This window comes from Colobus angolensis, unplaced genomic scaffold (assembly GCF_000951035.1).
Source record: "Colobus angolensis palliatus isolate OR3802 unplaced genomic scaffold, Cang.pa_1.0 Scaffold17, whole genome shotgun sequence".
Lineage (NCBI taxonomy): Eukaryota > Metazoa > Chordata > Mammalia > Primates > Cercopithecidae > Colobus > Colobus angolensis.
This window is the reverse complement of record NW_012114821.1, coordinates 10,794,971-10,817,683: the sequence shown is the minus strand read 5'-3', so window position 1 is coordinate 10,817,683 and position 22,713 is coordinate 10,794,971. Positions and strand designations below refer to the sequence as shown.

Below are 22,713 nucleotides of genomic sequence, written 5' to 3'. Positions count from 1 at the left end.
GCCTGCCCCACCCACACACCCACCAGGCCTGGTCAGCCAGAACCACTGGCAATGTCTCACCTCAGCTTTCTGCATTTCCTCGTAATCCAAGGAGACGGGAAGGGAAGGTAAGTACACAGGGTCTGTGTGTCCAGGCAGGGCAGGCTCCGCACTCAGGCTGCTCAGAGCACGGAGCACACCCTGGGAGTCCTCCCAGGTCACCTTCATGGCCCCCCTCTCCCGCTACCTTATGCCCTTGAGGGAGGAGTCTGAGGGATACTCATGTGTAAGACCCTCATGCCAGGAATACAAGCAATCTGTGATACTTCCAGAGTATGGGCCAGGACACTTCTAACAGCTTCAGAAGCTTCACTCATTTAATCTTCTTAATCATCAGGAGTCAGCAATTATCCTCAGACCCATTTCAGAGATGGGTAAACTAAGGCTGAGAGGTCTGGTGGCATGGCAAGGTCACGTGGATAAGTGACAGAGCAGGGTTGGAGCCCAGGTCCTCTGCCTGCGAGCTGGGCACTCACCCATCTCACCACAGACCACGCCGATGCATGGGCAAGATGTCTCATTCTGGAGAACCACCCTGACCTCCTCGCCCTTCCCCTCCTCTATCAAATGCCACTGCCTGCCCCACAGCGGACAGGGTAAAATCCACATCCACCATTTCGCATCCCTGCTCTTCTAGGATCTGGCTTCTGCTGATCTTTCCGCCCTTCCCTTTAGAGTTGCCCCCAGACAAACACAAATGCTCATGGTTTAAGTTCACCTCCCACACTGCCCACCCCAGGGGGTGCTGTGACTCTTCTTTGGAATTCCTTTCTCGCTCCCTCCCACCCCAATCCCTGGAGGTACAAAGCCCATCTAGGTTCCCAGGCCCTATCACAGGTCACCTCCACCGTGAAGCTTTCCCTAACTCATCCCAAGGCAGCAGCGTTCTCCCTCTTCCTTGCTTAAGGCAAGGAGTCACTGTCCTACCTGAATCAGAGCAGCAGCTTTTAAGCTTCTCCCAGGAGGTGCCCTCAGGCCCTGCTGGGGTGAGGTGAGAGGGCTAGCAACAGGGAGGGCCAAGTAAACTCTGCCCTCTTCAACAGGGCGGCTACTCTTTTATTTGCTTCTAAACTTGCATTGGATTTCATTGCAAGAAAGGGTTCTCGGAGGAAGCAAACCTTGACCTCAGGGTGTCAGACGCTGAAAATGTCAAGACACCCCAGGGCTGGGCTGGGTATAGCAGGACTCAAGTCAATGCCCCCACAATGCTGTGCGCAGAGCAGGCGTTCCAAACGTATGGCATCTATGTGGAGCACCCAGACGAGAAACCTTGGTCACACAGTCCTGTGTTATGACGCCTTTGATGGTCAGTGCATTGCTCCTCCCAAATACACAGTGGAGAAGAGGGCACTGCCACTTCTCGGCTGGCAACAAATCAAATGCTGGTTGCCAGGAAATGGAAGGTGAGATCATTAACCTCAAGAAGTTTCCAAAGCAAACCTCAACGCAGAGGAAAGAGCCTCATTGTCTGCATTTTAAGGGCCTGGGTTTGGATGGGGTCCTTCTGGGTCGGCTCCAAATTCAAGATTTCAACTTGGGAAGCGGAAATGTAAGCCATCCCGCCTGAGGAACCAAAGCATTAGACAGGAACTGTCTTTATTCCATCCACCTCACCTCCTTAGAAAGGGAGGTGAACAGTCAAATAGTGCATTTATCTTAAAAGCAAAATAATTCCAGGATGGTAGGGCGAGACCCTGTGACGGGGTGAATTTACCTCACTTGGTAACAGGGGCACTCGATACTCAGGGAAGTGGGACTTTGTCGACAAAGCCAGGACAATCCCACTACCCCCACCCCACTCAGCAGTGATTAAAAACCCGTAAGGTCACTTTCTACGCGATGGCTGTCTCCCTCTCACCAGGCTGCAGAGCGGCTGCAGATGAACATTTGGCACCTAGATGGGGGTCAAGGAGCTGGGGCTGTGATTCAGGGAAGATGCTGAGGGGCACTGGGAGTCTCTGTTCGAATCCTGAAGCAAGGGGTGAAGGTGTGGGGGGACGTGTAGGGGAGCTGGCGCTGAAATCTTTCAGGAAGCAGATGGTAAGGGTCAGGGGTGTGTGTGTATGCTGGGGACAGGGTCCTGTGGTGTTGCTGGTGATGCTGACTGCCTTGCCCACCCCAAGTTGGACTAGGAGAGTCCCATCAGGCTGCCGGGCAGGGAGGGCAAAGGAGAGCACCATTCTGTGGGTCGGGCAGGAAGGGCGGCCTCCCCACCCTGGGTGCCTGCAGAGCCTGGCAGCCCCACCCCGTGGCCATCCGATGCCACACGTCCTCTAGAGTTCCTGGGCCGGCTGCTCCACAGCCTGCTCCTCCACAGGCTGCATGGCCTCCTGCACGTAGACGATGAACTCCGAGGCCTCCCCGCCCTGCGTGTAGACGGTCACCGTCTCAATGCCCTCCACGTCATCGGAGGACACCAGCAGGTGGTGCTGCTCGGCAAGCTCCACGGACGCTTGCTGGACTGTCTCCTGGATCATGACCGTGTGGTTGGAGCTGGGCTCCTCCTCGGTGACCTGTGGGAGAAGGGCAAGAGAAAGGTCACACAGCGCCTACCTCCCGGTCCAGTGTAACAACCGAGTCACAACTACAGCTTAGGAGCAACCAGTGCACTGTGGGAGCATGTCCATTCTCCACCGATCCTCTCTACAAGGCCGTGCGTGCTCTCATGCCCATTTTCCAGATGATCAGAATGAGGTTCAGCAATACAGGGCAACGTGGTCAGGTTCCCAGCTGTGGCAAATGGTGGAACCCAAGTTCAAACCCAGAGTCCAAGGTTGTTTTCTGACGCCAAGCTGCTTCCGGGAGGTGTGGGGCTACCTAGAGAAGGAGGGCTGGAAGGCCTTGTGGGGGTTATTTACTGCAAGTGTCAGGAGTAGCGGTTGGGGGGTGCTCCTGGAAATTTATGGCCGGTCCATCTGGCAGTGATAAAGGCATGAGGTCCATCCTGGGCTATGTTTCCACACTCAGGGAGCTTGCCTCTGTATCACACTAGGAAGCAGCAAAGGCCCGGCAGGCCTGATTTTCCCCAGGTGTCCTCCGTCCAGCAATACTAATGCCTTAACTATTTGGCGGAAGGCCTGCTGGTAGAAACTCACTGCCACAGGGCTGGACAGGAGTCTTCTGGGTATCAGTCAGGGGACGGGACCTCATGGATTCTACGGCCAGGCCTTTCTCTGAAGCTCCAAGCTGCCAGATTCCAGGCAAGATCCAAATGCCAGCTGGTACTAATACCCCACATCCCTCACGCTGCCAGCTCTGGGCTGTTTTTAAATAACAACTGTCTTTGATCTTGAGATGAGAAACAAAAGACACGGAATTGAGATCTTAGAGCTGCAAAAATGAGTGAAGGATTAGAAAACAGACACAAGAGGAAAGCAAAGGGGCCTGGAGTTATTTAGCTGGAGGATAAGAGAGCCTTCAGCCTTACAGAGGGGTGTCAGGGATACCCATTCATTTCCAGATGAGTCTGAATGCCAAGGTGGAGAGAGCATGTGCTTTGTGCTGCACTGACCGGGCTTCGCACATCAGTTCCACCATTTTTAAGCTATGAGGCCTGGGCAAGACACTTTTGCCCACAACCTTCAGTCTACTCATCTGTAAAACAGTGACTAAAATGTGTTCTCCAGAGGATTCCTGGGAGAATGGAAAGAGATTCTATATGCAAAGTGGGTACTCAATAACAGCACCGACCTTTCAATTCCTTCATTCATTCGCTCATTCAACCACTTTTTTTTTTTTTAGAGACAAGGTCTGACTCTGTTGCCCAGGCTGGAGTACAGTGGTGCGATCTCAGCTCACTGCATCCTCCGCCTCCTGGGCTCAAGCCATCCTCCTGCCTCAGCCTCCCAAGTAGCTGGTACTATAGGCATATGCCATCACACCTAATGAATTTTTGTATTTTTGATACAAAAAGGGTTTCTCCACATTGCGCAGGCTGGTCTTGAACTCCTGAGCTCAAGTGATCCACTCGCCTTGGCCTCCTAAAGTGCTGGGATTACAGGCATGAGCCACTGCGCCCGGCCTCGACCACACTTTCTTAAATACCTGCTGCTACCTGGAAGGTATTCTAGCATGTCAATCACTCATTCTTTCACTCTACGGAACTTCTGTCACCTTACCAGCTACCAGTAGACTGCAAGCTCCACAAGGGCAGGACCATGTCTGCCTGGTCACAACTGTTTCCGCAGAGCCAAGCTGATTGCCTGGCGCACAGCATATGCTCAGTATTCGCTGACTGATGATCCACTAGGTGTCAGATGCCACGCTGGGCACTAGAAAACCACAGTCCTCTGAGGAAGCCGAGTCTCATGGTGCAGGCACAGGGCACAGTGAATGACTGTGCTGTGGAGTAGCTGGGCTCCTGCCGGGCAGCCTATGCTGGTGTTGGGGTCCCAGGGGAGGCATAGGAATGGGCTCCAGGCAGATCGGGGAGCAATGACTCCCAGGAGGTGTAGGGAGCAGCAAGTGTGCTCGGGCAGCCCCCATGAGGTCCCACTCACGACATGTCCGGGTCGTTTCCTGGCCTGCAATTGGCATTGGGTGGCCTCCCGCTCCCTGTCTCTTCTGACTCTGCTCTCTCTCTGGGGAGGGCCCAACTGGCTTGGAGGGTCTCATCCTAACCCTGTGATTATTCCTGTCTCTGCGAGTGAGAAGGGCTGTGTCAACAGGTGGGGCATGTTTAATTCAGAGAGAAAAATGGAAAAGGTTCCTCCGGGGTGGGCTCCGGAGGTTCCAACATTATGGACTGGAAGGAACTTTTGATTTGGACTGATAGAATTCACCTGGAGCTGGAGAGCTATTCTGAGTGGAAACTATCAACACATTTAGACTGATTTGTTTTTTTAGAGTGAACCGAGATCTGTTTTTTCATCTTTTCCCATTTGTTTCAATTTCATTTAACTGGGAAAATATACCATGAACCAGGATTTTAGAAGTAAATATTATTTCACTTTGCAAGAGAGAACCTGACAGAAGACTGGGAAAGGGGAGGCAACACGCAGCTAATCTTTTCTCCTCTTACCTGTCAGTAAATGCCACACAAAGGAAACGGTGAGGGGATGGGAATGGTTTACACCCAGGTCCCCAGGGCCTCACATGTGCAAACAAGCCCTCCACACTCTGGGTAAACAGACCACATACAATACAGGGAGACAAACCCATCCATGAGCTTTAACACAGGCTCTGCGTCATGGCACCATTCTGTGGACACAGTGACTGCCACCAAAGCTAACCCTAAAGCGGACAGTGACTCCTTCACTGATGGAAATTTTCCACTGGCTAAAAACTCTCACCCTTTAAAAACACTAACACCACAATGCCCAAGTATGGACAGTGGCTGAAGTCACTGCCAAGGACAAGGAGAAACATGCCAGGGCCAGGCCTTTTAGGAGGATAGGCTGCAGCCTCCTGTCCCCTGGAAGCACAGGGGACACACTCCAAGTTCTCAGGACCAACCAGAAGGAAACAGGAGGTCCCTCGCTGGCCTGGAAATGGCTGCTGCCCATAGACGCCGCAGAGGAGGCCAGCGTGCCCGACCTGGAGGTAAACGATGTGTTAATAACTCTGCAGCAGCAGCGCCTGGGAGCACTTCTTGGAAGGTGGCATAGGCCACAGAGGGTCTGTGGTGGGAAAGGACATCACGGGCAAGAGAAGAGAGTGAGCAAAGAAAAGGTGTGTGCCCTACAGCCCTGCCAAGGCCACCGGCCACCTCCCAGTCACCAAACCCACTGGGCAGAGTCCCGTTTTCACCCTTCCAGAGCCCTCTTTACCATCCGGCATGAGACCCTCTCTTCACTGCTTTCACCACTCCCCTCCCCAGCACTGGGCTCTGTTCCGCGCCCCTCCCAGACTGCAGGGTCGCTCACTGCTCTTCTCCTTCTGCCCATCACAAAGCCTGGAGGATTCCTGGGTCTCCCACCTTGACTTCTTCTCTGACCCCCCAGGCACTTTCACTCCCGGCTGAGCCAGACTCCAGCCACCACTCCTGAGCTCCAGATCATACCTCTGTCTGCAAGTGAGAAGCATTCAGGGATGTCTGTCAAGCAAGGCAAGAACAGGGCTACGCAAAAGTCACAGGAGAGAAGGCATCTGGGGGAGAAGCAGTAGGTGAGGCCTGAAACGAAGTTCACAGGTGGATCTTGGAAAGCCTTGGTCTTGAGCTAAGAGATTGAGCCTTCATTTTACAAAGGAAGGCACTAAAGGTTTTCAAAGAAGGGCCCTGCGTCATCCAATCTGTGACATTTATGAATCAAAACTTGCCTAATGTGAGAAGACTTTCTGAGAAGTATGCCTCTCTCATTATCCCTCTAAATATTTACATTTATTTGCCCGTAGTATCTTTTCTGAGTATTAAATCTATTTAAAGATAACCTTTCTCCATTTATTTTGTTTTGGTTTTTCAATTTTCAGCCTCCAGGGTTTGTCCAACAGAATCCCCTCGAAATTCACCCACTGCTAATTATCAGAGTACAAAAAAGTTTCCCAGCATCATCCTTTGGGCTTCATTCACCAGAAAAAGCAATGGAGGCAATGGTAATGTGTATTTCACAAGTCCTACAAAGAGCAGGCTTCCCAGTGTGCACAAATGGGACAGGGAAGCATGCGGGAAGCATGCTGTTGCCCTGTCGTGTTACTGAACGTCCAAGACACGCAGGGTTCCTGAAGGTTCCCCGCAGCCTGCTGGTGGGCCTCCTTTCCACTCTCCCCAGTGTTCACGAGTGGCTCTGCTGGCCCTGCAGACGCTGCCCACACAGATGTCCATGTCACAAAAAGCTAACGTGTAGAGGGAATGAAAGAGTTGCTTTACAGAACGGGTTCATAAGGCTTTCTGCAGAGTGCACCCCTTTGTGCATTTCGTGGTATACGATCACACTCTGTTTGCTTTTAGGCAGTGTTTACAAATCACGTGCCTCCTTCCTGGCTCCCATGGCACCCAATATCCACCCGGCCACTTGCAGTTTACTGAACATTCTCCCACACCTTGTCCTGATTCTTCACACACAATGTCTTGTGCGTTGGGCATTTGTGTTCCTACTTTACAAATGGGGACACTGAAGCTCCTCCTGGCCTGGTGACTTCTGTAAGGTCAAACAGCCAGAAAGTAGCAAAAGCTGGAACTTGGTCTGGGTGGTTCAGAGACCTCCTTCAGCTGGTGTAGTGTGACAGCGACTATTAGTATCCCATGTTATGAGTTGATATGATTAAATTATCACTCTTTACTCCTCCTGATTAGTCTCAGGCTGGCTGTAGAACTCTCAACCACTCTCTTTGTTCAAAATAATCACTCTAGTAGCTTAATCTATTAGCACAGGCTTAAAATTGTTCTTTGCCACAGAAATAATACAGCGTTCACAGGGTCATTATCCCGAGATGAGTACTCCATTTCCCCCAAATGCTGTATCTAACACATCTATCAGATAAATTAGCAGCAGCATAGATAGCTTGATAGAAACCCTTAACCCCTGGGATGTGCAGATTATTCACTGAATCAGGCACTGCGTTCTGCTGCTCTGCTGTCTCCAGCATTCTGGAGTCTGGACAAGATCACTGTCAGGACCAGCACTTTGCTGGGCTCTCTTCAGGCTGAAGGGCAGCTTCCCCTTGAGACCCCATGTCTTCCTTGGCTTTAACCCATCATTATCCATTCATCCAGCAAACGTCGATGGATACTCCGCTGTGTGCCATGCAGCGGGCATGGCTCTGGCTGCCTCATTATCTTGCTTTTTTTCTACTCCCCTGCCTGTTCTGCCTTCTCCTTCTCCTCTAGCTCCTCTCCTCACTTCCTTTGTAAAACCCATTCCTCTCAGGTTAAGCTTTCTTCCCCCAACATTTAAGAAAATCCCAGAAGTTCCTCTAGCTTAGGAAACCCTCCTCAAGGAAGGTGGGTCCTGCATTGCTCCCACAGTGCTCCAAGGGTGCCCTGAGGAGCCAGTGCACAAAAAAGGCTTTTACAATCTATCTCTGCACAGATCTCCCCAGAAGCAAGTACAGCGCTGGTTCCTCCGTACTCAGCCCAATGCCATGCTCTTGGTAGGCACATAGTGGGTGATGGTGATTTAGGTTGGTGCAAACTGCCTGCCCTTGGTTCAAACTCTATCTGGCAGGAGCCCCCCCAGATGATGTGAAAGTAGGGAAGACGGTGCACTGTCTATGGAGGAGAGTCCCTTTTGGTTCCAAAAGTCCCAAAGGTCTAATCACCTTATTCTATGGAAGGGAAGTCAAGGCTCAGAGAAAATAAACTGCCCAGGGCCACAGTGTTGGAAATAGAGCACAGATTTTTTGACTTCTGGTCTACAAAATTCCCCAGCCTGCACGAGGCAACTTCACAACAAGCCACAAAGCACTTTGGTTACTGGAAGAACACAGTCAGAATGTCCAACATGGCACCTGGGCAAGGGCAAACGCCAAGTAGATTTTCCCTGGAATAACAATATTATTTATAATAGTCGTAATGGTTATTATTATTTTGAGACAAGGTCTCACCCTGTCACCCAGGCTGGAGTAAAGTGATGCAATCACAGCTTAAGAGTTCCTCCCGCCTCAGCTTCCAGAGTAGCTGGGAACATCCTTGGATAAACGAAGAAAGCAGTAAACACACAATGCTGATGACGATGGAGACATCATCATCTGGACAGACCTAGGGCTCGGAGACTACAATCTGGAATAATAAGAAGTACTTGTTGTGGATCAGGTGCTGTGTGAAGAGTTTACGTGTATTAGGTACTTAGTCTTCACAGCACCCTAAGAAGTCTTAGTGTCCCAGCTTTAGAGGAGGGGAGACACAGGGGAGGATGACAAGCTGCCCTGGGGGGTTCTGGGGAGGGTCCTGGGGAGTTACATAGTTGCTTCCCCCCTGCTCTCCCAGGCCTCTGAGCCTGATGGTCGCAGCAGCCAGGCCACTGTGCACAGCTCTGGGCTTGGCCAAGCAGGAGGCTGCAGTGTCAGAGTCCACACAATCTTCTTGATTCTCCCACTGGCCTCCTCCATTTGACCCTAGCACAGTCTTTTTTCATACCTCTCTTTCCTCTCTAATGAGAAGGCACTGATGGACTCCTCTGTCAAAGTACCCTCTGCCTGGGAAACATGTTCTCAAAAATGCCTGGAGGCTGGCTGAAGCAGGAAGGACAACCCCTCCTCACCTGAAACACGTTTTCTGGAATTCTTGACACTGATGGGGACGTGTCTTGCCAAACAGGAAGACTGTGGGGAAGGCAGCGGCCCATGGGGACACTTGACCTTAGTGTATAACCTGGCCCACAGCCTCTGAAACCCAATCCCCTAACATAGGTCCTTCTGTGTCAGAGGCTGCACCAACACGCCTCCCCAGGACATCGAAACAGCCCCAGGACACATTCAAGGACATCAAAATATGACAAACAAAGACTCATTAAGAGGAGACAGAGCTGAATCTCACGGCTGAATCCCACAGAGGCGGCAACGAGAAAGGGAAAATGTTCTTAGTAGCTGGGTATTTAAAGTAACAATTTTTAAAACTGCTGGTGGAAAATGATAAAACAACACAAATTGGCATCACAGCTTTCAAAATACAGTGCGAAGAACCTCCTGGGGCGCGAGTTCCCCACGTGCCTGTGCAGAGGGGCTCAGGCCGCCTGCCTGTTCAGTCATGACAGGGTATTGGAATTTCCAGGGTTTTATCAGACCACGCAAAACCTACCAAATTATTTGAACTTAGCTCCCAACACACAAGTAAGTGAAGAATAAAGGAATTTAAAATAAAACCCCTGATGGCCCTAAAATGAAAAACCACAATGACAGTGGGATGGCATCAGTTAACCTCTTACTGGGTTTGTATCCCTTTGAAACAAAGCTGCCACCAGTGCAGCTGCCTTTAGATGCTGCCCACATTCCCAGTGCCCTCCCACAAGCCTGTGCCCTCCGTCAGGCACTGGGAGGAAGATGAACTGCCTTCACTTCGGGAATTCCAGCTGGGGGTCTCTTTAGGACAGGAATCATCCTTTATGTTTTTCAGGGGAAAGAAACTCCACCGTCATCTCTGCCACCATCGCCGCCACCACCAGGAGGTTGTTTCACCTCAGGCATCCTTCATGTTTCAAATCCATTTTTAAATAAATTGAATCAGGTCCCTATTTATTAAACCATGTCTTGGAGAACAGCCTTCTCGCAGATGTCATTAATGTCCTTGAAAGGGAAGGCACCTGGGGCTGCGGCTCAGGAAATGAACAGATAAGCCACAATTTCTTCTCCTCTTGTTGGCACTCCTATTGTTCTCAGGATCAGTTCTCAGAACCTGCTGGGAGGCAGCCCCAGATCCAGATCCAGCCTTCCAGGCTTCAGGGGAGGCGGACAGAACACAGAAAGCCACCAGGAGAACACAGCCATTGTCAAGATCATCACCACAGAGAATGCAGTAAGCACCATGATGGGTAGGACTTGATGAGATCAGGCATGGGAGAGGCAGTGATGCAAAGACAGGAGCCAATCGAAGGCTAGATGTAGGCAATGTGCACAGGGGTGAGGGGCGTATGCGAGAGTTTGCTATGTACACATGCATGCCTGTGTGCAGGAACATGGGCGTGCATGTGTGTTCATGTGTGTATCGGTGTGTGCAGGTGTGTGTCCATGTGTGCATATGTACATGTGCATGTATATTGGTCTGTATGTGTCCATATATTTGCACATGTCTACGTGGATATCCATGCGTATGTGGAGGTTTATGGTTGTGTGTGTACCTGAATATTGTGCACATACGTGGATGTGATATGTGTGTGTACATGCATGTGGGTATGGGCATGGCTTTGTGTCCGTCGCTACACTGCGGTATCTCCATCTTTAAAACTCAACAAAGGCCTAATAGGTAGAAGAAATCTCTCCTCACTCACGTTTCCTTCCCTTCTTTCTCTTCTGTAGCCTGTGACACTACTTGCCCCCTGGTTTAGAGTCACTTCTCATAATGACCTGAATAGGTCGGCCCCTCCCAGTTTACAGAGTGTGTGTGGATCCCACACCTCCTGTAATTCTCATGGAGCCCTGAGGAAGGCAGGGTAGAGGGGATTCCCATCACATCCCTTCGAGAAGAAGGGGTGGCTCAGAGAGTTGATGTGAGCCCTCAGCTAGTAACAGGTGATTCTGGAATTTGAAACCAAGTCAAAAACCTCCAAAGCCCACAGCCTTCTCTATAATATTCACGGCTTCCTATAACCTTCAAAACAAAGTGCAAGCTCCCCTGTTGGACAGGCAAGGCCCTCCCTGCCTGACTCCTTCCCCCACACTCAATTTTGGTTACTGAACACACATGCTCTCTCGCCTCTGAACTTCCAACTGTGCTGGTCCACCATCTTTTCCCAAAGATCCCTTCTTGCCCTTGAGAACTCAGGTCCACGCCCTCTCCTCCAGGAGGCTCCGCCAGTGTCCCCTTACAACGCTGTACTGACTCCTGTTATACACCAGCGGCACTGGATCCCAGCTAGCACTTTATGCCGCTCTGAGGAGGCGCGACCTGTGTCGTGCTCTCCCTCGCCTTCCCGGCACAATGGTGACAGTGAATGCTGCTTCTTGAATGAATCACTGGGATAAAGAGTGCAGAGTGGAGGTCTCACTCAAATCACCACCAGATGAGGCACAGCTGAAGAGGAGGGAAGATGCCCCACCAGGACTTGACCTCCACACTGAGCAACCACAGGAATAAGAGAGTGTTAGTTAGAGAGCGAATGCAAAAAACCCCAAGCACGGCAGCTCAGGCACTGCGGTTCCAGTTCCAGGGGGACTTCTAAGGAAGAGTGGAGGTCTGACTTCGGGAGGCCCCTCACAGCCCAGACGCTGCTTAGTGGGGCCTTCGTACAGGTAAACAGCGCCCCCATGCTGAGCATTCAGCGGCCCTTTCTTTGCTAATGAAGTTGGCAGATGGGCAGGTTGGTTTTCTGGGGCCAGAAGTGACTGAGAAAGCAGAAGATGGATAGAAAACAAGGCTAACATGGGGAACAGGTGTGAAAGGCCAGTGCTTGTGCTGAGCTGCTAGAGTGGAAAGCTGTCACTTTTCTTGGGTGGAGTCAGGAACATGCAGTTACATAACATCAGCACCTGATTTGCAAGACGAATCGAGGTGGCCTCTGTGTTTAGACACCGTCAAGAGGTCGGCCATTTGTTGAATAAGCCATCTCTGAAAGCCACCCATTCTCTGCTTTGGAGTGCCACATCTCTCATGTGCTCAATTCCTATATATACTTCAGACAACTTCTGGGCTCTCTCTTCTGTCTGTCCACTGAGAATTTAGCATGTGTCAGATGCTCTGGTGGAGGCTGGAAACAGAACCATGAGGCCAGACACAGTCCGTGCCCCCAACAGGCTGCGGTCCAGGGGAGAAAAGGACAGGGGGCTTGTCCTGGGTTGCCAGGCTCGAGGGAAGGTGGGGTGGGAAGCAGCCGGTGGCCAGGAATGGTTTCCTGAAGATGGTGGTCCTGGTCTGGAACACTGTGGGATTCCTAGGAGTCTGAAGAATGGGAGGAGGTATAAAGAGATGGGGAAAAGCACCAGGCAGAAGAAAGGGTGTAGCAACAGCCCAAGGGCTGGACAGATGCAATGAAATTCAGTATAGCCACAGCACAGAACAAGATGCAGTGAAATTCAGTATAGCCAGAGCACAGAACAAGATGCAATGAAATTCAGTATAGCCAGAGCACAGAACAAGTGGCAGGGGTACGGTGTATAGAGGGGGAACAGATGAAACAAAGAGGAAAGAAAAAAGACTAGAGAGACCATCAGGACCCAGATCATGAAGGATCTTACAGGAATTTTAGTTTTACTCTAAAATTAATTGGTGCCTCTCTATTAGACAGCAGAGACCTGATCAGACCCCCAAGCTCACTCCCCTGAGGTGTAGGAGGCAGCTATGTGGAAGAGGAAGCAGAAAGCCTGGAGGTAGGGAGAACAGGGACAGCCCGGTATCCCGTGAAGAGGACAGGCCTGAACATGGCAAGAGGGTGTAGTGATGGGGACCAGCAGAGGAGCCTCTATAGTCTATCTGAGCTGTGCCCATCCTCCTCAACCCATTCTAGGAGGCTCTTAGGCCCAGTGCTCCCCCGGCCTGCCCTCTTCCGGAGTGCAGTGACTGCCACCCTGGCCCAGCCCAACCCTCACAGCTCAGTCTGCTCCTTGCTCAGCCTCTGCAGCCTCTGCAGCCTCCAGCCCTCCCTTGCTCCTCTCCTGGGCCATTTTCTTCACTTGCCCCACAGTGCAGCTCCCTCCTCAGTATCCTCCCTCCTCCCTGGCTGCTCCCTCTCCATCTCTGCTGCATCTGTCTCCGCTTCTGGACCTCTAAGTGGCACAGGGCCCCAGAGTTCAGCCCCAGGAGGCTCTTCTCTCTTCACATACCCTCCTTCCATCATCTCAGCCAGGCTCATGGCTTCAAATACTGACTTCAGGCTGACAACTCCCCAATGTATGTCTAGACCAAACCCTTCCCCTGAAATTCAAATGTGCATAGCATATTTCCTACTAGACATATCCATGTGGGTGTCAAATAGTCATTTCTAAGTTAACGAAGACAAAATGGAACCAGTCACTTTCTGCCAACCCAACCTGCTCCTCCCTCCTCTGTCCTCTTCTTGGTAGAAGGCACCACCACCCACCCTCCTCTCAAACCAAAAGGCTTAGGCATCAGCCCAGACTCTGCTCTCACACACACTCCACGTCCAAAGCATTGCGGGACCAGTCGGCTCCACCACGAAATGCAGGCCAGAGCACTCCAGTCCTCCCCTCCCCACAGAGCTACCCCGTCCAGGCCATGCTGTTTCTCACTCTAGGTCTGACCACAAGAGCCCTTAAGCAACTTCTTAGTTATGTGGATCAGCACAAAAGTCTGTGCCTCAGTTTACCACCTAATATCACACACACAGATGGGAGGCACAGAATCTGAGAGTAGTACATGTAAAAGAGATGCAGGGGTTTGAGGTGGCACCAAGATCAAGGTGAGTGAATGGTGAGCACAGCCACTGTAAAGGCAGCTTAGAGTACACCGAAAAGAGGGACAAAGTTCCATCGCAATCTCTTCCAACTGCAATCGGCTTCAGACCTCCCCTGGAGTCCATGCCTGGGCTCAACCATGAAGAGGACTAAAGACTCAGTCAATATTCCAAGAAGGCTGAGCAGTTCTAGAAAAAAAATGGCTGGGGTACTTGGAGATATCTGATCTAGAGAACAGAAGATGCAGGGCCCAAAGGATGTCCTGTGCCTTCAAATACACAAGGGGTTGTCACATGAGGGGCCATCAGATGTACTGCTGGTTCTGGTGGGGGCCAGGGCTGACAGAGAGGCTACAGAATACAGTGGGCTGCTGTCTGGAATTGACATAACCAACTCCCCATTGCTAAAGTTATGCAAATAGCTGCTCCAAGACCATCATGCTGGATTCTTCCTCAGGATGGACACCGGAATTAACAGGAGAGACTGCCCTTTACCCCTTCCTGGTAAAGTCCATAAAGCAGGAATTCCCACCCTTTCAGAAGTCTGAGAGGCAAATCCTGCCTCCCCGCCGCCCTCTCACATACCTCCCTCAGAGGGCCTGGAGAAGAAACGCAAGCCGGTGGCTTGGCCTCCTGTCTGCCCTGCTGTCCCTGCCTGCCTAGAGCTCTCCTCCTCCACCATGCTGAAGCCAGTGCACCTCAGCAGCGGAACCCTCCATCCCCTGTAGAGATCTTTCTGAAAGCTGCAGGTGTGGGCAACAATGCGTCAGGATGTCCCTCACAACCAGTAAGTGTTCTGTTCTCACCATGACTTCCAAATTTTTCCCCCAAACAGTCACAAGGTAAAAATAAACAATAGCAACAACCTTATTTATGATGTTCTGAACCTAGAACCTAACTGTTTCCTGTATAGACACAGAGTACAGTCTGTGTGCTGCATTCTTCTAGAAATACAACTGCTATTTCCAGTGGGGGAAGACTGCACTTCATTTTCTTTAGGAAAGCCCTGCAGCATCAGCAATGCTGCTCACATGAGCGGCCTCACCCTCAAGTCACAACGTGCTCTCAGCCTGTGCTTGCGGCTGGTGCACCCAGAGTGGATACTACGCTTAGGAGAAGGCACCTGACCACATCATTATTTTTTTTATTATTATTTTTATTATACTTTAAGTTCTAGGGTACATGTGCACAACGTGCAAGTTTGTTACATATGTATACATGTGCCCTGTTGGTGTGCTGCACCCATTAACTCGTCATTTACATTAGGTATATCTCCTAATGCTATCCCTCCCCCCCCATTCTCCACAATAGGACCCGGTGTGTGATGATCCCCTTCCTGTGTCCAAGTGATCTCATTGTTCAATTCCCACCTATGAGTGAGAACATGCGGTGTTTGGTTTTGTGTTCTTGTGACAGTTTGCTGAGAATGAAGGTTTCCAGCTGCATCTGTCCTACAAAGGACAGAAACTCATCCTTTTTTATGGCTACATAGTATTCCATGGTGTATATGTGCCACATTTTCTTAATCCAGTCTGTCACTGATGGACATTTGGGTTGATTCCAAGTCTTTGCTATTGTGAATAGTGCTGCAATAAACATATGTGTGCATATGTCTTTATAGCAGCATGACTTATAATCCTTTGGGTATATACCCAGTAATGGATGGCTGGGTCAAATGTTATTTCCAGTTCTAGATCCCTGAGGAATCGCCACACTGTTTTCCACAATGGTTGGACTAGTTTACAGTCCCACCAACAGTGTAAAAGTGTTCCTATTTCTCCACATTCTCTCCAGCACCTGTTGTTTCCTGACTTTTTAATGATTGCCATTCTAACTGGTGTGAGATGGTATCTCATTGTGGTTTTGATTTACATTTCTCTGATGGCGAGTGATGATGAGCATTTTTTCATGTGTCTGTTGGCTGTATGAATGTCTTCTTTTGAGAAGTGTCTGTTCATATCCTTTGCCCACTTTTTGATGGGGTTGTTTTTTTCTTGTAAATTTGATTGAGTTCTTTATAGGTTCTGGATAAGTAGATTGCAAAAATTTTCTCCCATTCTGTAGGTTGCCTGTTCACTCTGATGGTAGTTTCTTTTGCTGTGCAGAAGCTCTTTAGTTTAATTATATCCCATTTGTCAATTTTGGCTTTTGTTGCCATTGCTTTTGGTGTTTTAGACATGAAGTCCTTGCCCATGCCTATGTCCTGAATGGTATTACCTAGGTTTTCTTCTAGGGTTTTTACGGTTTTAGGTCTAACATTTAAATCTCTAATCCATCTTGAATTAATTTTTGTATAAGGAGTAAGGAAAGGGTCCAGTTTCCTGACCACATGGTTATGTTTTTATTTCATTTTCTCATTGTTGCTTTAACAAATTACTAGAAATTTAGCAGGATAAAACAACACAAATGTATCATCTTTCAGTTCTAGAGTTCAGAAGTTTGAAATGGGTCTCAATGAGCTAAAACCAACACTTCAGCAGGGCTGTGTTCCCGGCTGGAGACTTTAGGAGAGAATCTACCTCCTTGGCTTTTCCAGCTTCTAAAGGCTCCTGCATTCCTTGGCTTGTGGCCTGCTTCCATCTTCAAAGCCAACATTTGGTGGAGTCTTTCTTATGATGTCATCTCTCTGGTTCTGACCCTACCTCCTTCCTCTTCCCTGTTTAAGGACACGTGTGATCACACTAAGTCCATGTGCATAATCCAGGATAATCTCCCCATCTTGGATTCAGTTAATTAGCAACCTTAATTCCCGCCTGCCATGTAAAACGTAACATATTTGCAGGTTCTGGGGATGAGGACGTGGACATCTCTGGGGCACCATTGTCCTGCCTACCACTGTATCTTGGTATTGTCACGTCTGAATATTAAAATACTCAATTTCTTATTATTTTATTATTAATAACTTTCCATTTACTTCTTGTTATTTCAGTTAGGACATCAGAGTTTTTTGTTGTGCTGTTTGTTTTTTAAGTCATGCATTTGTAGGAATCTATGAATTTCATTTCAAGAGAGCAAAAGGAGTGTTATAAGGTAGTCATTATTCAGTGGGAGTCCTGGGTCCATCGGGTTGAGACTCCATGTGCTACGGGCAAGCAACTGCCCTTCTAGGAAGAGCTGCCCTGCTGTTGCCCAGCCCTGCCTGTGACTAGATGGCTCAACTGGTCTCCAATTCCTCTTCCTCTCCTGTTGTTCTCATTACCATCTGATTCACTCATGTCTTGTTTCTCAGATGCTTCCATACCTCGAGAACAAAGGAAAGTGTGCAATTCATTATTTCCTCCCAAACGGCCAACATCTTCTACGGTCCCTTCCACTCAGAAATTCGCAGACTCCATGTTATTGTTAGAATTAGAGGACTGCAGACAAAAATCCAAATACAACCCAACAAGAAGAATGAAAAAAGAACACTGCAGTCGATTCTTGCAGGTAGAATATTCCCCTGTGTGTGTTGAAGCTCTGGGGAAGGAGCCTTATTTTTTCCAGTGATTAGGGTTTCACTCACTGCTTAAATTATAACCAAGCAATAGCTTCCTTTTCATTCTCAAAAGGGGGACTGGCAGGACCATTTTACAAGGTTAACAAGCAAGCACATTTGCTTTCACAACCCTAGGTGAAGAGTGGAGCTGTATAAGTCAGAAACAAAGAGAAACAGCAAACACAATCCTGAATTTATAGAGGAAAGAAAAGGCATAAATGAATGTGATTTGTAAAAAAACATCATAAATTCCTAACTCCAGAAATACATACCTATACAGGACAAAAATAAGGGTGTTCTGAGGGGGCATTATGTGCAAGAAACTTGTGGAAATATCAGAAGATATTCACAGGCAGGAAGAAACCACTCCATACATCGATTTAAAGCCTTTTAAGCCTTTTAAGGAGGAAAGCAAGCACCGGAAGTGAGGAAGGCCGCGATTCATTCCACTGTCAGGCTAGACACCTTCCATGGAGGAAGACAGGGTAGTGCCGCGTCTCCACCCTATTTTTCTCTTGGTGGTAAGTAGACAGCACACACATTTTCTTTCCCAAAAGTATAAATCCCATGCACAGTCCAAAGCCTAAGTTGTAAAGGCAGCTTGCTAACAGCAGTCACCACCCATCTCCTGTGTCACCTGGGTCTCTGCAACACTGAGACTCCACTATCGGCCAACACAGCTGCAACCCTGTTTCCTAAGCCCCAGGCACTGGAGAGCTCTGCTGCCACCTGCAATACGAACTCGTCCACCAGGTCCCCGGACCTGAGGGGAACGGGAAGGGCCAGCTTTCTTCATTGAGAGAGAAGGACCTTGGAAACAGGAAGAGAGGAGCAATGCAGGCTTCCTGACCTCAGTGCTGTAAGAAGAGGATGAAAAGGTTCCCATACTGGCCAAACCAACTCAGTGGGCAACAGAAAGGGGATGCCCGTGACTAGAGCATCTTGTACCTCTTGCATGTCTTGGCAGTCTAGGTGTAGCTTAGTTTGGTCTGAATAATCATTTGACTAGAAAAGGAAACCTTCTCTCATAAATTGTGGGAAACTAGAGAGATCTACATGGTAGAGAGAGCGTGTGAGAAAGAAAAGAGACAGCGGGGCAGGGGGCAGTGCCTGGCACAGGGCAGGTGCATGAGGTGCAACACTCATGACTGCTCCTGGAGGAAGTGTCCGCCGCCCCCTCCCCTCCCCAGCTAAGCCAAGCTCCCATGCACTTAAGCTCCTGCCCATGTGCTTCACACATCCCCTCCACACCATCATGCCATAGCCACAGGGCACCCAGCTTATAGTAGGCGCTCAATAAACACTGAATTGAATTATTCAAATGTGGACCCCAGGAGATACTTCAAAGCTGTGCTGAAACAATTCAGAGCAGATTCATCATGAAAGGGAAGGAGGCAGGCAGAGCTTCTCCCTCCTCACAAATATCTTTTGATATTTAGACACATTTATTATGCATACCACTTGACTTCCTTCACCTTTAAGCACACATACACTGAATCTCTATTTGATTTAGTGCCAGGCCTGGCGTGGCAGCTCTACAGCATTGCCTGGTCCTCACACAGGGAGCACTCTCTTCCCTACACATTCTCCTCTCTCCACACCCCTGCCTGGTGATCCCTGCACAGCTGTGCAGCTGTTGGGGTTGGGCAAACGTTTCAGATTTGTTCTCACCCAAGTCCCCTCCACTGTACTTTAGGACTAGTTTCCTTTGTACATTTCCACCTGCCTGACTTTCACAAAACCACCCGTGTGACCATCCTTGCAGGCCCCAGCCTTTCTCATTGCTGGTGGCTCTGTCAACCTGAAGGGCAGGTGCTCGATAAAGCTGCGGGGATGGGATCGATCCGCTGCCCTTTCGTGGGCCACCTGGAGGACGCTGTCTTGGTGCCTGCTGGGGAAGGGCTTGGCTTCTTTCCCCAGCTGACGCACACTCTTCTCCCCGTAATTAAGCAATCTGCTTCCACTAGCAGTTTCCTTCCCAGTACTTTAACATGAATGACCTGAAGCCTCCACAGAACCCCAACAGGGCCTTGCTGGTAACCGAGCAGAGAAGGAAAATGGAGCTGGCAGGACCCAGGTCGTATTCCTCCCTGGACAACCACAAAGCAACATCCCTTGCCCAAGGTAGAAAAACCAAACTCCCCAGAATAAAGTGGTTTTTTGTTTGTTTGTTTAAAGTATGTTTATCATAACAAAACACAAACCATTTAAATCACTCATCAAACTTATCGAGGTAAGTTCATTAGTAGCAAGCAGATCTAAGAACAGAAAAAGAAACTGGCTATCTCTTCTTATTTTGAGCACCAGTGAAGCTTGGACATTCACCCTACTGGTGTTGACATGACAGTCTCAGATCTTATGCTGAAACCCCAGAGAGACACCAGCTCCTGCTCTTCAAATCCACATGACCCACATCCTTCTCTCTCAGAGTAGGAAGATCTACTTAATTCAACAACTCTCTTTTGGCCTAGTCTTAAGTCCCTCTCACACAGAACCACCTCCTATCCAGCTCCTCTTACCTTGGGCAATGGGCTCAGCTCAGGCTGCTGTCACAAAGCAGCACAAGTTGAGTGACTTATAAGCAACAGACATCTATCTCTTACAGTTCTGGCGGCTAGAAGTCTGAGATCAGGGAGCCAGCATGGTTAGATTACAGTGCAGGCCCTTCTTCCAAGGGCAGATTATTGACCTGTAATTGTATTCTGACATGCTAGAAAGAGAGATCAAGCTCTCTCCCCTCTTATTAAGGCACTCGTCCTATTCATGGGGCTCCATCCACATGACCTAATCACCTCCCAAAGAACCCACCTCCAAATGCCATCATTTTGGGGATTAGATTGCAATCATATGAACTTAGGGGAGAACATGAACATTTGGTCCATCATAATGCCTCCCCCAGGGCCTCCTCTGAGGGAATTACTCACAATGACTCAACTGGAGTTTGTAAGGGGTCAAATGGTTCTGAGTCACAATCATGTTAATTTGTATAACCTATGCGTTTACCTCCCTGGACCAAGCAACAAGCTCTGCCATGAGAGGTAGCGTCTGGCACAGTGTGGTGGCTCACACCTGTAATCCCAACACTTCAGGGGGCCAAGGTGGACAGATCACTTGAGCACAGTAGCTCGAGACCAGCCTGTGCAACATGGCCAAATTCTGTCTCTAGAAAAAATACAAAAATTAGCCAGGCACAGTGGTTCACACCTGTGGTCCCAGCTACTCTGGAGGCTGGGGTGGGAGGATCACTTGAGCTGGGGAGGTTGAGGCTGCAGTGACCCATAATCATGCCACTGTACTCCAGCCTTGGTGACAGAGTGAGACCCTGTCTCGAAAAAAAAAAAAAAAGGTGGTGACTTATCCACCCTGGACTCCTGATGCCAAGCACAGAGCCTAGACAATACCACATCAGCACTCACCTGCTAAATGGAAGCGACCAGAAGCAGAAATGGCTGTGGCTGAATTCTACATGCACAGTGAGAGGTAAGGAGCTATGCTGTTTCCATGATCACAGCAGCTAAGATTGATTGACCCAGCCATGTGCCAGGCACAGGGCCAGTGGCTTCATCTTGCATAATTAGGTATAATGCATACAACAGCCCCTTGGAGTAAGTTCCATGATCTTCCCATTATACAGATGGGGAAACACAAGTTCAAAGAAGAGAAGTGTTTTGTCCAAGGTCACACACTATTATGTGACAGATCCAGGGTTCCAGCCCAAGCAGTCTGGCTGTCCTTTAGCCCCTTGCTACACCACTGGCTGTGCCAAGGGCTCCTCCATCCACTGTGACATGAGCTGGGGTGACTCCCATGAAACAGGCTTCTCCAGAGATACCCCCTTGTGCTGTCCATCCGGGGCAGGGGGACTCTGTCCCAGAGGCCTGCATCTCCTGTGGTAGGGTATGCACTGCCAGCCTGGAGAGTACGAGGCTGCTCAGCACAAGTCACACCCAGGGCAACTGTGCCCCACTAGCTCAGCTTCCCGACATCTGATCTGGCATTCATGGTTTTGAATGCTTATGAAGCCTCTAAAATGTACCAGGCCCTGAGCCAAGTGCTAGAGATCCCAGAGATGGGCGAGACCAAATTGTCACCTGCTCTCATGGAGCTTCCAGTTTGCTGGGGGGAAAGCCATGGGTATCAACTACACTAGATATGGTCTGTGATACAGTTCCTAAGACCTGTGATGGGGTGAGAGAGGGTACTCCTCCTCCGCGGCCGCATCTTCACCACTGCCTGGAGAGGGAGGACAGTTTCTGCTTCTCTGAAAATATTCCCTTCCTAATTGCGCCCTCAGGGCAGGAAGGACCTGACAATCTGAGAGCTGAAGCTGACCACAGGGTCTAACCTGATGTGTCCTAATGGGCGGGGGCTATCCTGACATGCAGGGACCCCCTCGCAGGTTGTGCTCCTTCTTGGAGTGTTTGCTTTTATGCAGAAGCAGCTGCTCCCGGATCTTGCGCCTCCACAGTCAGCACGGGTGGGGTGGGTCTTCTTGAAACATCCCACCATGAAGCGAGAAGGAAAATGGAGGGAGAAAGGCGGGCACCTTGCTGTTGGGCCTTGTGGGCCATGGAGAGCTTCTATTCTAAGTTTACTGGAGACTTTCTGAGTTATTGGAGGGTTTTAAAGTAAGGGTTACTGTGATGTAATGATACTTCTAAAAGATCACTCTGGCTTCTATGTGAAAACTGGATCTCGGAGCAGCAGAATGGAAAGACAAGAGCATCCTCTATAAGCCAGGGGAGGGGGACTGACAGCTGAGAACAGGCTTCTAAAATTCTAATGTGCAGGATGCCCCCGCTGCTGGTTACACACAGAGCCTGATTTGGGAGGGGTGCAGTGAAGCCAGGCACTCTGCATTTCTCACAAGCCCCCTGATGCTGACACTGCTGGCCCGGGGACCACATTCTGGGTAGCAAGGGCTTAAATGAAGGTGGTAGCCGGGAGCCAGAGGGACTATTTGAGGCCCCTTGTGAAGCAGGAGCCCACAACATGTGCTGACAGGGCAGACGTCGGGTGGGAGAAGCAAGGAGGCAAGAGGGCTTCCCAGGTTCTGGCGTAGACACTGGAGTGGCCTGGAAGCCCTCCACCAGGTGGGGACACCAGATGGATAGCAAGAGTAGGAAGAAGGGGGACACCAAGAGTTCTTGTTTCGGGGAATTCCTCCGGCCGGGATGGAGACTACTGTTCTGGTGAGAATGAACAAGGGCCATCCTGAGGTGCAACGAGTCCACAGAGGACCCACATCACTCTCCTCCATAT

At 49.8% G+C, this 22,713-nt stretch overlaps 1 protein-coding gene across 7 annotated transcripts in view; it reads right to left on the bottom strand.

Moving 5' to 3' along the window:
• Positions 1-1,620: 1,620 nt before the first annotated feature.
• The window catches only part of ZFAT (zinc finger and AT hook domain containing), a 234,020-nt gene continuing 212,927 nt past the window's right edge, over positions 1,621-22,713 (bottom strand). For all 7 annotated transcript variants that reach the window (XR_001001369.1, XM_011938135.1, XM_011938140.1 and 4 more), the window contains one exon: positions 1,621-2,552. Coding sequence is in view for 6 of the 7 variants with exons in the window: in XM_011938135.1 (XP_011793525.1) it covers positions 2,313-2,552 (240 nt within the window). In the remaining variant the exon portion in view is untranslated. The remainder of the gene's footprint in view (positions 2,553-22,713) is intronic.